Here is a 16,732-nt window from a genome sequence, read left to right on the forward strand (position 1 = left end):
TTATAAAATTATATCTATTATTTTATTTTTCCTAACATTACTCTTTTATAAATGTTTAATTCGAGTCACCGCCAATAAACGAGATTGAGTGCAATTCTCATTCTTTTCATTATAACTCATTACGTAAACACGTCATCGGTGTGCTCCTCCTTTTATGTATATAAATTATTAAAAATGGAGGGGATGAGGAAAACCGAAGCATTCCAGCACTTGTTCATCTCCTTCACGGCAGCCCGATCCGTCTATCACGGTGCACAAATGGCGCAAGCTTAGCTATCTGTGTAGCTTGTTTGTCAAAAATTCAAAATCATGAGATGACTAATCAAACCTTGTAATTGATCTCTTTAGGATTTGACATTTGTGGATCATATTAATTAAGGAAAATTAATGAAAAAAGCTTGAAAATTTTGAGTTTTAACGATAAGGACAAAATAAAAGGTAAAATGAATAGTATCAAGATTGATTTTCTAGTATAAAAATGTGGTTTTTCGTTAAAATGAACAGTACCATAAACTTTTCGTTAAAATTTCCTATTTATTAACTAATAGACATGTACTGCCAATAATACTGCATGTACCAGAAAAAAAAAAAAACAAAAAAACAAAAAAACAAAAAACAAAAAGGATATTCTATTTTAAGAGAGAGATATTCTACTTTAATAAAAATAAAAATTGGATAGGCCGCACATCGGGTCATTCATCTACTAACTAGATATTAAACTCAGTATAAATATAATACGTTATTGTCATTTATGTGAGTCAAATTTAAAATCTCATACAAACAAGTGAAGAGAAATATAACTAATTAGACTGCAATACTAGATGAATAGTTAAGTGAAAGCTTAACATAATTCTTTTTTTTTTTTTTTAGATTAGATGTTAAATTAGCCAACGATAGGGTTTGAACCCACGCCGTCATGCAAGAGCTCAACACCTTTTCACCATTGTAGTAAAAGGCCACTTGCAAAGCTTTACATAATTTTTAGAGTTTTGTTTTTAAATTTTATTTTTTGTAACTTTTTTTATACATTTTTCTATATGTCTCTCACGGTCTCACCATTCTTTCTTCATCCTATATCCTTCATTTCATCCATATTTTTCTTCTTCTTTTTTTAACACAAAACTAAAAACTAAAATTTAAAAATGAAATGATTATCAAATGACTCTTAATTTTTGGATTAAAAATGAATTTTTGGAGGGAGTAATTGCAGGTCAAGGATGATAACCATACCATTCCAAGACCAAATACTGTCATCTATTTGTTAGTCAGTGCGTTCGTTTTCCTAGTTCCCATTGCAGCTTAAACCCGTAATTCATACTCGTGCAAAAGATCAAAAAGTTAGGCACGCTCTAATCCTATATAAACCCCCCTTCGTTCCTAAGTTTATCATCAACTCAGAAGTAAGTTAATTAGCAGCAAACAGGCAATTAAGACATATTCAATGTCGATGATGAAGAGCCAAGTAGCTTCCCTCCTCGGCCTCACCTTGGCCATGCTCTTCTTCTCAGGTAATATTATACAAACTTCTCATTATATTTTTTGTTCTTTTTGTTTCATATTAGTCTCTAGTATATTGTATGCATGCCTGCCGGATGCAAATATGAGAGGGGTTAGTCCACACTATATTGTAATACTGTTAGTGAAAGTAGGAAGTCTAAGAGATAATGATGATGGATAATTTCGTGACGTCTACTAATAATTTTATTAAAACAAGGAGTACTAGTACTTTATAAAAGGATACCATAAAAGTTCTCAATCCGGATAAATATAAGTGAACTAACCAATGCTGCGAACATGAGATTAGATATGTTTATAATTGTATGCAGATTTTTCAGTATCAATATTCTTAGTATCTAGTTCTATGTTGAACATAAATGCAGGTGCACACGCAGCGAAAATCACTTTCACAAACAACTGCCCTAACACTGTCTGGCCAGGAACCTTAACCGGTGACCAAAAACCTCAGTTATCACTCACTGGCTTCGAACTAGCATCCAAAGCTAGCCAATCAGTGAACGCTCCATCTCCATGGTCTGGTCGCTTCTGGGCTCGAACCAGATGCTCCACGAACGCCGCTGGAAAATTCACTTGTGAAACTGCAGACTGTGGCTCTGGCCAGGTCGCATGCAACGGGGCAGGTGCAGTTCCACCAGCAACTTTAGTTGAAATCACAATTGCAGCAAACGGGGGTCAAGATTTTTACGATGTTAGCCTTGTTGACGGCTTCAACTTGCCTATGTCTGTTGCCCCACAAGGTGGCACGGGCGAATGCAAGCCCTCGTCTTGCCCTGCCAATGTTAACGCGGCGTGCCCAGCTCCACTTCAAGTGAAAGCGACTGATGGGACTGTCATTAGTTGCAAAAGTGCTTGCCTTGCGTTTGGTGATTCGAAGTACTGCTGCACTCCGCCGAATAATACGCCGGCGACATGTCCTCCCACAGAGTACTCTCAGTTCTTTGAGCAGCAGTGCCCTCAAGCTTATAGCTACGCTTATGATGATAAAACCAGCACATTTACCTGCAGTGGTGGACCTGACTACGTCATTACTTTCTGCCCATAAGCACGAAATGGGATTATATATGCAGATGATCATATCTGTTTCTTTATGTAACAATAATGGAGAAGAATAAACTCCGCGGAGCTTGACACATTGCTGTTGTCAAGAATTTGTAATACTAATTACATGATCAAATAAAGGAACAAATATTATTTTTAGAATTTTATTTCCCTTTTATAATCATCTTTTTATATTATGCATCTCCACCAAATAGTATTTGAAAGGAAAATATGCCGTATAGAAATGGACCCTGAGATTGAAAATCAATAGAAATGGTCCCTGCGATTGTCTACCATCCATGATTTTTGTCCTTCCGTTAAAAACGATTTTCGGCAATTTTCAAAGCTTTGTAACTCAATCATTTCTTAACCAAATTTGACCCATAATATATCAAAATGAAGATCGGAAATTGTAGAATAAGATTATACCTATTTGGAAGCCCAATGGTTGCCAGATAAGGCCAGAAAATAGCCTGAAATGTGACTGGTCAACGGGAAAACTGGAAAACTCCCCGGAAACTGGGTAAACTTTAAATGTTCATAACTTCTTCAATACCCAACCAAATCGAGATTTCAAAAACAAAAATAATAATTCTTGATGAGAAGAAGAGAATGGTACCTTTTTCGAAGGCTAACTCGTTGTTTTTTGGTCGGACAACGGCTCAAAAGTGGCTCACCATTTTTGAGTAAGCCACTTTCGAACAGTTTTTCCAGCAAAACCATGGCAATTTAGCAGTAAAGAAAGATACCATTCTCTTCGTCTCGTCAAGAAGTATGATTTTCATTTTTGAGTCACTTGATTTCGTTGAGTATTGAAGAAGTTATGAACATTTAAAGTTTACCCAGTTTTCGGCGACTTTTCCAATTTTCCTGCGAACCAGTCACCTTTCAGGCTATTTTTCGGCTATCTATGGCAATCATTGGGCTTCCAAATAGGTATAATCTTGTTCTACACTTTCGTATCTTCATTTTGATATATTATGGGTGAAATTTGGTTAAGAATCGATTGAGTTACGAAGTTTTGAAAATTGCCCAAAGAGTTTTTAACGGAATGATCAAAATCATGGATGGTGGACAATCTTAGGGACCATTTCTATTGATTTTCAATCTCAGAGACCATTTCTATTGATCATGCAAATCTCAGGGATCATTTTGTGTAATAACCCTATAATTAAAACACACTAGAGTACTAACTTGGATCAGAAATATAAAAACATTTTTTTTTTTTGTTGAATCTCTCCAAGTGCTAGCAAGAGTAGTTCTGTTGGCTTTTGTTTTCCTCTTTTTGGCCGGGCCGGATTGCCTAGAAGGATTTTTTATCCTTCTTTGATTTAGATGTGCGAGTGTGCCACCACGTGGCCTAGAATGATCGATGTAGAAAAAATGTAAGTGGCCGAGCAAGGAATATTTTCTCAGCTTAGGTTTTTTCTCTACCTCAGATTCAAAGGCTTTGATCGAACAACCAAGTGATCAAATGGATGGGACGAAGGGAAAATGGAATGAGAAAAAGGAATATAGAATATACAAGATTAAACTTAATCCACGTATGAGAAAGTATAAATTAAATGAAGAACTAGTGTGTAGAAATAAAGGTGCTTAGAAATTAAATAAAATTAAGACAAGGCTGAGAGTAAAGTGCGTAAATTAAAGAATTCATAAGAGAAGTGCTAGCTACTCAGTACTACGATCTGGTGATATTTCTCTTCACTTAGAAGTGAATGATCTTAGGTTTGAATCTCGTGGATGGCGAATTTGATACCAAATTAGGTTGCTCATTGTATGGCTTTGCCAAATTCCCCATCCCCTTAGTGTAAAAATATCGATGTACTAAAAAAAAACGAGTGCTTGAATTAAATTTACAATAGCAAAAGAGAATTAAAATACAATGCGTTGATTAAATTACATAATGTAAAGAAATTGAGAGACAAGTGTGGGAAGTAAATTGCATGAAAACAAAATAATCTAGACTACGGCTCCTGGTTCGATTTACCCTCTTCTCATCCCACTGGTGTATCTCCTCCTCCTTCCTCTAATTTCTTATTTTTAGTCAAGTTTCGCTGCGATTTGCGGCTTGTCGAGTCGATGAGTTCTGACCTGGTGCTTCCGCTGGGTCAGGTGTTCCAAACACCATCACCTTCTCTTTGTTGTCTGCCTTGGATGGCAGTGTTGCTCATGGATTTTCTTGCGCTTCTTTCACTTTGATGCAGGTTCTTTGTAATTTGTGGCTGTGCTTGGACTGAAGATTGGAATTGGTTGATGGGATTGCTGAGGCTCGGATCAATTGGGGGATAGGATGCACTGTTGTAGTAGCGTTGGTTGCGGCCGTGGTTACAGCGAACCCTCAGTTGTTTTTAGTTTTCTGTTTTCTTGGGTCGCAATTTTTAGTTGAGCTCTTTTTTAGTTTGTTTGGAAGATCCTGTTTTGTTTTGTGTACATGTATTGGGTCTTTGTTGTAAGTTTGTTTTGTTTGAAATAAATGTTTCACCATGTTTTTGGCATGATGTTTTTACCCAAAAAAAAAAAAAAAGGACTACGACTACACTATGGTATGATAGGAATTGAAGAGAATATAGAATGATCATGGACCTTGATTGTCTGGGATTGGACATCAATTACTCTCTAGACCTTTGTCCTTGCCAATTTTAGATTTTCGACATGAGGATCTTCTCTAAGCTATCATGGCATTCTACGTGCTTGTTACTTTTGGATCCGAATGAGTTGTTTCTTGTTGGAAAATAAAAAGGACAATATTTTTTTTATTTTATAAGATTTAATTAGGATTTTGATATGATTTGATTTGGTCTAGGTTTTCTTGTCTTGTAGACAAATGATTGTTTTGATTTATTTCTTAGTATTGCTCATTTGTAATCTAATAAATACCTCCTTTTGAAGAAGAATAAAGAATTGAAGTACTATTTGAGACTTGTGAGATTGTAAAGAATTCTAAATTTTCCTTAAACCCTTTATTTTCATCTTTTCTACACTTGCATAAATTGGTGTGGCCACACTATTGCATTAACCGTGAACATGGGTGATAAGGATTTTACCACACACGCAAACAGATCAAAAACTCCTATATTACTTGCAAGAATGACCAGGTTGTTGTAGTATAAACGGTTCTCGCAAGGTCGTTCTCCCCAGGGATTATTAAATAATTCGAAACAAACCAAATTCCAATTAATTATTGTAAAACAAAAAGTTGAGATGATTGATTTTATAACCTACTTAAATTAAAACGAATTTAATTAATAAAAATAAACTAATCTGCAATATTAAAGATGAAGGGGAAAGAAAACTATTTTGGAAAAATCAAATTAAGAAAGTACTAGGGTTCCACTATCACCTAGCAATCCTATGTATTTTTACCAATTACTTATGAACTACACATGCCCCTTTGAAGGTTAGGTTTTCCTAATTTATATTCTATTGAAACCTCCAACATAGAATGTATATCTAACATGCAACCCGTCCGGACGTTTGGATCAAATCTGAACATGAGAGACTCATTATGCTTTATAAAAACCCTTTGAAAAACCATGTAACCCTTAAGACGTGGTGTTCATCTTAAGTGAAATTACAATTATTAATCATAAGAAGCCAGCGCCAATTTTAGGGAACATTCCGACCAAAATTGCATCAAATTACTTTTCTAAAGATCCTAATGGTGATCAGGCATTAAGACAATTTGATAGTTTTAATCACGGTGATTAGTAATTCAAAGTGCACATGCAATCAATCATAAGCAATTACATAAAAATTACATATTCATGGTAAGGCTCAAGGCTTCGCCCTAGCAAAAGGAATTAGTTACACATATTAATAATTGAAATCATAGAAAATATTATTAAGAAAATGATTGAAAACACCTTAAAGTAGAAAACCTCCAAAAACCCTAGCAATTCTCTCTGTCTCCAAAGTTGCATAAAAGAAAACCTAGTCCCAAACTAGGGCTGACTAAAACCTTTAATATCTCCCTCAAAGCCAGCCGCACAAACCCTAGGAATCAAGTCTCTTATATGCACTAGGAAGCTAAATAATAATCAAATATATTAAAACATAAAGTCCTAATTAAACTAGGAGAAACTGCACAGAAACTATCCAGCCACGTTTTAGCCTCAATGTCCTCCAAATCCGGTCCATAATAGCTTATTTTGAAGATCAAGACGTTCTGAACACATCTATAGAAGGCCACGAACCCATCCGAGATCATCTTGGGCTCCAAAAATGCAATTCAAGCCCAAAACGTCATTATTCCAGCACCGCCCATCACTCCTTTATTTTATTGCCAGAAAATAAACGCTTGGTAGAAAAATCTAATATTTTCATACGATCAAGCTAAGTGACACACGATTGTCCTCCAACTAGAATTACTCCAAAATTCGTCCATTTGACCATGTTTTGCTCCAGGAAAAGTCGAAAGTCCTATATTGGAAATACAATTCAAAGTATCAAAATTCTTCCAAAATATTAACCGAAATATACTAAGAATAGGGTAAAATATATAATATGAAATTGACTCATCAAGTAATTCTGTTGGTTTCTGTTTTCCTCTTTTTGGCCCGGCTGGGTTGCCTAGAAGGATTTTTTTATCCTTCTTTGATTTAGATGTGCAAATGTGCCACCACATGGCCTAGAAATGATCAACGTAGAAAAAATGTAAGAAGGCCAAGCAAGGAACCTTTTCTCAACTTAGGTTTTTTCTCTACCTTAAATTCAAATGCTTTGATCGAACAACCAAGTGATGAAATGGATGGGAGGAAGGGAAACTGGAATGAGAAAAAGGAATAGAGAATATACTAGATTAAAGTTAACCTACTTGTGGGAAAGTATAAATTAAATGAAGAACTAGTGCTTCGAAATAAAGGTGCTTCAAAATTAAATAAAATTAAGACAAGACTAAGAGTAAAGTGCATAAAATAAAGAATTCAAAAGACGAGTGCTAGTTACTCAATACTACGGTCTGGTAGTATTCCTCTTCACTTGGAAGTGAAAGTTCTTAGGTTTGAATCTCGTGGATGGTAAATTCGATACCAAATTAGGCTGCTCACTGTGTGGCTTAGCCAAACTCCCCCTCCACTTAATGTAAAAATAGCGATGAACTCAAAAAAAAAAAAAAAAAAAAAAAAAAAAAAAAAAACAAAAACAAAAACAAAAGCCGAGTGCTTGAGTTAAATTTGCAATAGTAAAAGAGAATTGAAATACAATGCACTGATTAAATTGCAGAATGTAAAGAAATTGAGAGACAAGTGGAGGAAGTAAATTACATGAAAACAAAATAATCTAGACTACGGCTCATGTTCGATGTACCCTCTTCTCATCCCGCTGGTGTATCTCCTCCTCCTTCCTCTAATTTCCGATCTTTAGTCAAGTTTCGCCGCGATTTGTGGCTTGTCGAGTCGGTGAGTTCTAATCTGGTCCTTCCACTAGGTCGGGTGTTCCAAACACCATCACCTTCTCGTTGCTGTCTGCCTTAGATGTCAGTGTTGCTCGTGGATTTCCACGCGCTTCTTTCACTTTGATGCAGGTTCTTTGTAATTTGTGGATGTGCTTGGACTGAAGATTGGAATTGGTTGATGGAATTGCTGAGTTGAGGCTCGGTTGGGGGATGGGATTTGTGCGGATTGACATGCACTATTGTAGCAACGTTGGTTGCAACGAATCCTTGGTTGTTTTTAGTTTTTAGTTTTCTTGGGTCCCAACTTTTGGTTGGGCTCTTTTTTGGTTTGTTTGGAAGGTCCCGTTTTTCTTTGTGTACATGTATTGGGCCCCTATTGTTAGTTTGTTTTGTTTTAAATAAATGTTTCACCATGTTTTGGCATAGTGTTTTTACCAAAAAAACAAGAAAAAAAAAAGACTGCGGCTACACTATGGTATGATAGGAATTCAAGAGAACATAGAATGATCATGGACCTTGATTACCTGGGATTGGACATCAATTACTCTCTGGACCTTGGTCCCTGCCAATTTTAGATTTTCCACACAGGGATCTTCTCTAAGCCATTGTGGCATTCTACGTGCTTATGACTTTTGGATTAGAATGTGTTGTTTCTTGTTGGAAAATAAAAAGGACAATAGTTTTTGATTTTATAAGATTTCATTAGGATTTTATAAGATTTAATTAGGATTTTAGGTAAAATTCCAGTTGCCAGTGTCACGTGTTGGTCCTTAAAGTCTATTAGAAAGAGAGCTTAAAGCTGACCCCAAAAGAAAAGAGAGAGAGAGAGAGAGAGCTTAGAGCAACTTCTTTTTTTTTTTTTTTTTTTTTTTTTTTTTTTTTTTTTCTTTTGGTCAACAGGGCTAATGGAAGTTGGGTTCATAGATCTCCTAAAAAAGTTCAGTAATTTTGATATGATTCATCAGCTAAACAAGATCATTACCAGCGCTTGGAGTAGTTTCAAAGGTTTCGAATCGAAAAGTGCAAACGTGTAAAAACAATACTAAAATTGCCAGTAGGATTACCCTGATGTAGTCTCATATAGTTGAAATTGTGTATTTTTCAAATCGTTTAATTATTTGATGGTTACTAAAGTTTCTAAGTAAATAAAGAGTATTTTAATTAACAGTAGAATAATAATTAAATGACTAAACTAGTTTTCTTGGCAACAAAAAAAAAAAAAAAAAAAAAAAAAAAGAAAAAAAGAAAGACTAAACTAGTTTCCATAGAAATTTATATAGTACTAAGAAAAATATCTTGCATTCTTCTCTCTTCACTAAAAAGAAATGCCTGATGAATAGATTTTTTTAATTGCTAATATTAATTTTTAATAAAATTGTCAATACTAATCTCTTAAAAATAGTCTCAAAATTATACGATTTGATCATTAATTTTGCATACCAATATTACAAATTAAAGAAGAAAGGCACATGAAGAAAGTAATTAGCATTCTTAAAAAAGAAGCGCTTAATTTAATTGTAGGGAAAACTAATGGAAACACCCTATAAAACTTTCATTTAACCTTAAGGACAAATAATTTCAAAAATGGCAATGTTGCCCTTGAAAACCTTCTAACAAAATAAACCAAAAGTATCCCAATCTCCAACATCCATCACATGTCACATGCTTTTTATCAAAGAAAATATAAAAATTCCAGGAGAAAAACTATGCAGCAGGTTCACATACAAAGTAAAAGGAGACAAGCAAGTTCACATGCAAAGCAAAAGGAGACAAGCAAATTCACATGCAAAGCAAAAATCAGATAGGTTTCAGAAACAATCCTGATATTTCGAGCAACAGTAGAAGCAAAGTGACAAATACCAAAGAGATGTCCACACCAACCGTTTGTAAATTTTTATACCGTTGTATCCTCATTCAGTATATATATAAGTAGAGTTTTATTCATTGAAAACATACCTCAACATCAAAAGACCTCAACACCTCAGCATCTCAACACCTAAACACCCTACTCTCAGCATATACTCACACCATCTTCATACTCTCAAGCATCCGTAGTCTTCATAGCATCCTTGTAAACACTTTCTTGTAAACAACTATCTTTGTAAACATTCTATATATCAATAAAAGTTCAAGTGTACATATTCAAGCAATCTCCAAGTCTTAAGTAAGTTTTCTTTTCTTTCTTTAGTGTGTTTGTTTAATTAGACTTCTAGTCAAAAAACAAGGAAACATTATTGTAGTTATATTATTAACCTGCTAAACTGACGATCATACTTTGTTTGAGCACTCTGTTATAGTTGAATGCTTGCCATACAAATAACTAGACATTAACTAGGGTACCTCTGAGTTCAGCCGTTAAGGCCTTATACTTATACTGTGAATGGCCGTCATGCTGAAACATGTCGAGTTCCATGTGCAAGGTTCTATGTCTAGTTGTTATAATGGTCATTCGACTATTTAACCGGGCCTGCCTTGCGAATCTGGTATCAGAGTCAAGTTTAGCATTTTAATAGTATAATTATAATAGTAAAGTACCTTGAGGACGGAAGTCATTAATACAACTGATATCATACTTGTTTATTTTGTATGAATAACAGATATTATTATCATTGTAGACCTTGTCAACCACAACCACCAGGTATTTATTGTCCCAGACACCCCACTATAAATAGCATAAAGAGAATATTAGCATATATATCCAAAAGAATTAGCAGGACTTTGAAGAAGCAAAAGTTTTATCTTGGTTATCTTGAACATCCTTCATTTACTTGTAAATATAATAACACATAAGTGCAGCATAAAGTTTTGGAAGCAAAAAGAGCAACAAATCAAACTTTACAAACCCTTAGAGAAGAAAGAGAGTTTCCAAGAAGTCAATTAGCCGTAACTTTAGAGAGAGGTAGACTGTAGTTTATGATAGATTACCTTAAATTAGAAATTAGTGAACCTCAAAAAAGAAAAATAACCTTAGACCAAAATAGTTTCGTTTGTTATTTTCCATTGAGAAAGCATAATCATATTTTGCATAATGAAGAAAATCCACAAGCCAATAGTATTGTAAATCTTATTATTGGTCAAGCAGAAAATATAAAATTAGATAATAAGCATAATCATTTGCTAAACTAGTTGTTAGAACATTTTCAGAAAAATTCCATAAAAATAATTAGACAAAATTTAGATTATATTACATCTTAGTTAGAAGATAATAATAAAAATATTCAAAGGTTTTCTAGCAAAAGAGAGATAAAAGAGCTTATTGACCTCATAGATAATAAGCCTAAGCAAGTAGAACTTTGATCATTAGAAATAGTTGAGCAGTTAAAATTAGAAGTTCAAAAAAATCAATTAGTGCAAAAAGAGTTGAGTGAACAAGTAGACAAGTTGCATAATAAAATAGATAAATTATTAGTTTAATTATTAATTTAATGACCGATTCTCGAACTAGCAGAAAATATATCCAAACTTTGAAAGAAATTAGTAAGTTAGACAAAGAACTAGTAGGTTTAACAGATTTTTCAACACAAGTAGCCAGTAGTAATATTCTCATTAGGCAAAATAATTTCATTATTCAATTAATTTTAAGTTTGGCTGAAAACTTAGATCAAGTTGAAGAACAAATAGCGGAAATAAACCAAGTTTTACATGATGCATCTTCATCACTTCCACCATCTTTACTAGATAAATTAGAAAACTTAACTTTAAGTGCAAATAATAATATTAGAAGACCTAAGCTAAATCCTTTTGATAATAGAAAATGGAACGGTTTAGGAAAAAAAGAAAAGAAGTAGTTAGAGCAAAAGATATTTATCCAAACGAAGAAGAAGCACAAGAATTTATTAGAAGAGGTTTTGAGAGAACACAAAAAAAATAAATATAATTTGTATCAATTAGGTTTATTTGAAAACAGAAGTAGAATTGTAAGTAGCATCAGTCAACATGCAGTTAGCTGTATCGATAAAGAAGTTACACTTAATTGAATTAGTAAAGAAGCAGTTACTCATTTGAGAAAATCACATTTCAATTAGATTCACATAGGAACAATATTAATTGGGATAGCAGGATTAATCAGAGCACAAGTAGGCACAAAAACTTTAGTGTATATATATACAATGATAGATGGGATAATCACCAACAATCAGCAATACCAACAACTAAAGTAGATTTAAGTTCAAAGTTAGCAGTCATAGGATGTATTCCAAATTATGTTATGATAATTAATAAATTTAATAAATATATTAAAGTAAGCATAAGAACAAAAAATTATAATATGAAGGGAGAGTATAAAAATTTTTGTATTAGCTTAATGTCTAATGGTAAAGTGTCTGACAGATATAATCATAAGTTTAATTTAAAATTTCAAAATTTAGTTCAAACATTTGGTAATAAACATGTAAATATGATAGAAGCAAAACCTGTAGATAATAGCTTTTTAGAAGGAACTCAGTGAACATTACCTAATTTACAAGTAGTAAGAAATAGACAACCAGATACAGTACAAATATATGAAGCTAGTACAAGTCAAGCAACAATTAGGCTTAGTAATTACAAGCAACTAGAAAAAATAGAAGATGATGAAAGTGAAATCGAAAACGAGAGTATACATATGACTTTTGATAATTTAGATATTAATTTAGTTGAGCAAAATTTTGATCATATTGTAGATAAGCTTATAGAAGATATCGATCGTTTAGATGAAGAACAATACTTAGAAAAATATAAGACATGATTTAGGACTGCACATAATTTCAGATGAAGAGATGAAATTTTAATTTTAGAAATAGGAGTAGAACATATTTTAGGATCAAAAGAATATAATAATTTATTAGAATTAAAAGTAGCATGTAATCCAGCAGAAGAAAGTAGCACATCAAGAGTAGAAAATCAAAATCCAGGATACGCAAGTAGAACTGACCAACAATTTTTGAGACCAACAAATGAACAATATAATGAAAAAGCAAAAGTAGACTACATAGAAGAAAGTATGATAAAACCATCTAGAACAAATAGGATTCCATATTTGAGAGGGTTAGAACAAATTAATATGGCAGAAAATATATTAAACTTAGATAATGTATATCCACAAGATTGGGAGAGAACAATTGAAAGATAGGAAAAAGGCTGCGTACATGCAGCATTAATGTTAGATTTTCGTAATTCACAAAATATGTTAGATTATTTTGAGCATACGTTAGATGGTTTAGTTTTTTAGTATTTTCAGTCATGAAAAGTTCAAAATCCAAAAGCATCAGGTAGCTAAAGCACATTTTAATATTCACGGTTTTGTTACTTTGATTAAACAAGAATTTTTAGATCATAATAGGTTAGATGGCAGAAGCGAACAAGAACAAATAAGAGCAATTAGAAATTTAGAACAATTACAAATTTGTGATTTACAGTATATAGCTGAGTATACCACAAATTTCTTTAAATATTTAGAAAGAACAGGTAGAATTAGTGATATTAATTTATTAGATACTTACAAGACAAAAATAAAAGAACCAATAGGAGAAAAAATTTGGAATCAATGGCAAAAGCATCCAAAGAAAAATGATATTGCAATAGGACCTAAAATTCAACATGTATATGATATACTTAGACAAGAGTGTAGTCAAATAAAAGCTAAGAGACAAATTAGGAAACAATTTTACATGAGTTATAAAAATATCACAACAGTATGGTTGTTATAAAAAGAATAAGCATAGAAAATATACAAGAAGAAATATAAGTCATACAAATCATACAAAGAACATAAGAATTTCAGCATAAGACCTTCAAGAACATATAGGAAGAGAAAATATATTCCAAAACAATTTAGGAAAAGAAGTGGTAGACCTTGGATTAGAAAATATAAAGCACCAAAAGATAAGAGTAGTTGTAAATATTATTCATGTGGAGAGACTGGACACATTAAACCTAAATGTCCAAAATTAGGTAAACAGTCGAGAGAAAAAGTACATTTAATGGAGTTGTTTAAGTTAGAAGAAGATGAAGATATATAGTCACTATATAGCTTAGATGATTTAAGTGATAACGAGAATATTTATAGTATAAAGTATAAATATGATAGATTCAGACTCGGAAAATTCAAGTAGCACAAATAGTGATTTAGAAGAGTATATGTTTGTATTTATAGAAGAACAACATGAAGAAGAGTATAAATATATAAATTTAGGTTGGCTAAAAAAAATATCATAAGTATAGCAAATTAGTTGCAAACAAATACTGTAATTCATATTCTATATTATGTGAAAAGTGTTATAGTAATAGATTATTAGAAGTTAATTCAACAGAATCACAAGAAAATACTGAAACATTATGAAATACTGTTCATAGTATAGAAAAGCCAAAAAATAATTCTTTAATTACCATAAATTGTGAAATAGAATTAGCAAAAGAACATAAGATACAAATAACAGATATGATAGATACATAAAGTACAAAGAGTGTCATAAGAGAAGAGTTAGTACCAGAAAAATATAGACAAAAATTAGCAAAACCAGTGAGAATAACACAATTTGATGAGAGACCAGTTTACTTAACACATTGCATTAATAATGAGTCTATTAAAGTAGAAAACAACAATTTAATTTACCATTAACATTTGTTTCACCAGTAGGATCATACCCGTTCATTTTAGGTTTAAATTTTTTGAAAAGTTTACAAGGTTTTTTTATTTATGAATCCTAACATAACATTTTTCAAAAGAGGTATTACAATAACTGATCAAAGTAATACTGTAGCAGCATACAAAAGCTTAAGTATAGAAGAATCTAGTAGTCAAGATAGTTATTATTTGGAAAACTCAAAAGAAAATGATGAGCATAATAACATAGAAGAGTTTGATGAAGAAATATTTGAACATGAATATTCGATTTTAGAAGAAGAAATCCGTATAGAAATATTACAGTTAGTGAAAGTAGGAAGTCTAAGAGAGAATAATGATGATGGATAATTCTGTGACGTCTACTAATAATTTTATTAAAACAAGGAGTACTAGTACTTTTTAAAAGGATACCATAAAAGTTCTCAATCCGGGTACATATAAGTGAACTAACCAATGCTGCGAACATGAGATTAGATATGTTTATAATTGTATGTAGATTTTTCAGTATCAATATTCTTAGTATCTAGTTCTATGTTGAAACATAAATGCAGGTGCACACGCAGCGAAAATCACTTTCACAAACAACTGCCCTAACACTGTCTGGCCAGGAACCTTAACCGGTGACCAAAAACCTCAGTTATCACTCACTGGCTTCGAACTAGCATCCAAAGCTAGCCAATCAGTGGACGCTCCATCTCCATGGTCTGGTCGCTTCTGGGCTCGAACCAGGTGCTCCACGAACGCCGCTGGAAAATTCACTTGTGAAACTGCAGACTGTGGCTCTGGCCAGGTCGCATGCAATGGGGCAGGTGCAGTTCCACCAGCAACTTTAGTTGAAATCACAATTGCAGCAAACGGGGGTCAAGATTTTTACGATGTTAGCCTTGTTGACGGCTTCAACTTGCCTATGTCTGTTGGCCCACAAGGTGGCACAGGTGAGTGCAAGCCCTCGTCTTGCCCTGCCAATGTTAACGCGGCGTGCCCAGCTCAACTTCAAGTGAAAACGGCTGATGAGACTGTCATCAGTTGCAAAAGCGCTTGCCTTACGTTTGGTGATTCGAAGTACTGCTGCACTCCGCCGAATAATACGCCGGAGACATGTCCTCCCACAGAGTACTCTCAGATCTTTGAGCAGCAGTGCCCTCAAGCTTATAGCTACGCTTATGATGATAAAAACAGCACATTTACCTGCAGTGGTGGACCTGACTATGTCATTACTTTTTGCCCATAAGCACGAAATGGGATTATATATGCAGATGATGATATCTGTTTCTTTATGTAACAATAATGGAGAAGAATAAATTCCGCGGAGCTTGACACATTGCTGTTGTCAAGAATTTGTAATACTAATTACACGATCAAATAAAGGAACAAATATTATTTTTAGAATTTTATTTCCTTTTTATAATCATCTCTTTATATTATGCATCTCCACCAAATAGTATTTGAAAGGAAAATCTGCCGTTTTTTATTGTTGGAACTTCCAAAGTATAACACAGTACAGAAATAACAGTTAATATAAAATGTTCAATAGAAGTGGTCCCTGAGATTTGCACGATCAATAGAAATGGTCCCTGAGATTGAAAATCAATAGAAATGGTCCCTGAGATTGTCCAACATCCATGATTTTTGTCCTTCCGTTAAAAACGATTTTGGGCAATTTTCAAAGCTTTGTAACTCAATCATTTCTTAATCAAATTTGACCCATAATATATCAAAATGAAGATCAAAAATTGTAGAATAAGATTATATCTATTTGGAAGCCCAATGGTTGCTGGATATGGCCGGAAAATAGCCTGAAATGTGATTGGTCAACGGGAAAATTGGAAAACTCCCCGGAAACTGGGTAAACTTTAAATGTTCATAACTTCTTCAATACCCAACCAAATCAAGTGATTCAAAAACGAAAATAACAATTCTTGACGAAACGAAGAGAATGGTACCTTTTTCGAAGGCTAACTCACCTTTTTTTGGTCGGACAATGGCTCAAAAGTGGCTAACCATTTTTGAGTTAGCCACTTTCAAGCAGTTTTTCTGGCAAAACCACGGCAATTTAGCAGTAAAGAAAGATAGAATTCTCTTCGTCTCGTCAAGAAGTATGATTTTCGTTTTTGAGTCACTTGATTTCGTTGAGTATTGAAGAAGTTATGAACATTTAAAGTTTACCCAGTTTCCGG

The 16,732-nt window shown here is 33.3% G+C and overlaps 2 protein-coding genes across 2 annotated transcripts; both read left to right on the top strand.

The window, feature by feature from the left end:
* Window positions 1-1,346: 1,346 nt before the first annotated feature.
* Window positions 1,347-2,718, top strand: LOC103935635 (thaumatin-like protein 1a). Its single transcript, XM_009345423.3, has 2 exons — window positions 1,347-1,508; window positions 1,881-2,718. Exons 1-2 carry the CDS (start codon window positions 1,442-1,444, stop codon window positions 2,558-2,560), a joined length of 747 nt encoding a protein of 248 aa, XP_009343698.2. The 5' UTR covers window positions 1,347-1,441; the 3' UTR covers window positions 2,561-2,718.
* A 12,381-nt stretch (window positions 2,719-15,099) lies between these two features.
* LOC103935633 (thaumatin-like protein 1b) lies at window positions 15,100-15,944 on the top strand (the record flags this gene model as incomplete). Its single annotated transcript, XM_009345422.2, has 1 exon — window positions 15,100-15,944. A coding segment is annotated over one exon (687 nt), but the record flags the coding sequence as incomplete, so codon positions are not given.
* Between the last annotated feature and the right edge of the window lie 788 nt (window positions 15,945-16,732).

This window comes from the organism of the source record quoted next, unplaced genomic scaffold (genome assembly GCF_019419815.1).
Source record: "Pyrus x bretschneideri cultivar Hongxiangsu unplaced genomic scaffold, Pyrus_bretschneideri_v1 Contig26, whole genome shotgun sequence".
Lineage (NCBI taxonomy): Eukaryota > Viridiplantae > Streptophyta > Magnoliopsida > Rosales > Rosaceae > Pyrus > Pyrus x bretschneideri.

Excerpts from the sequence above, each read along its gene's own strand:
- LOC103935635 (XM_009345423.3), top strand. The coding sequence starts at position 1,442 with ATGTCGATGATGAAGAGCCAAGTAGCTTCCCTCCTCGGCCTCACCTTG. Across the intron at positions 1,509-1,880 it reads GGCCATGCTCTTCTTCTCAG|GTGCACACGCAGCGAAAATC; the intron begins GTAATATTATAC and ends ACATAAATGCAG.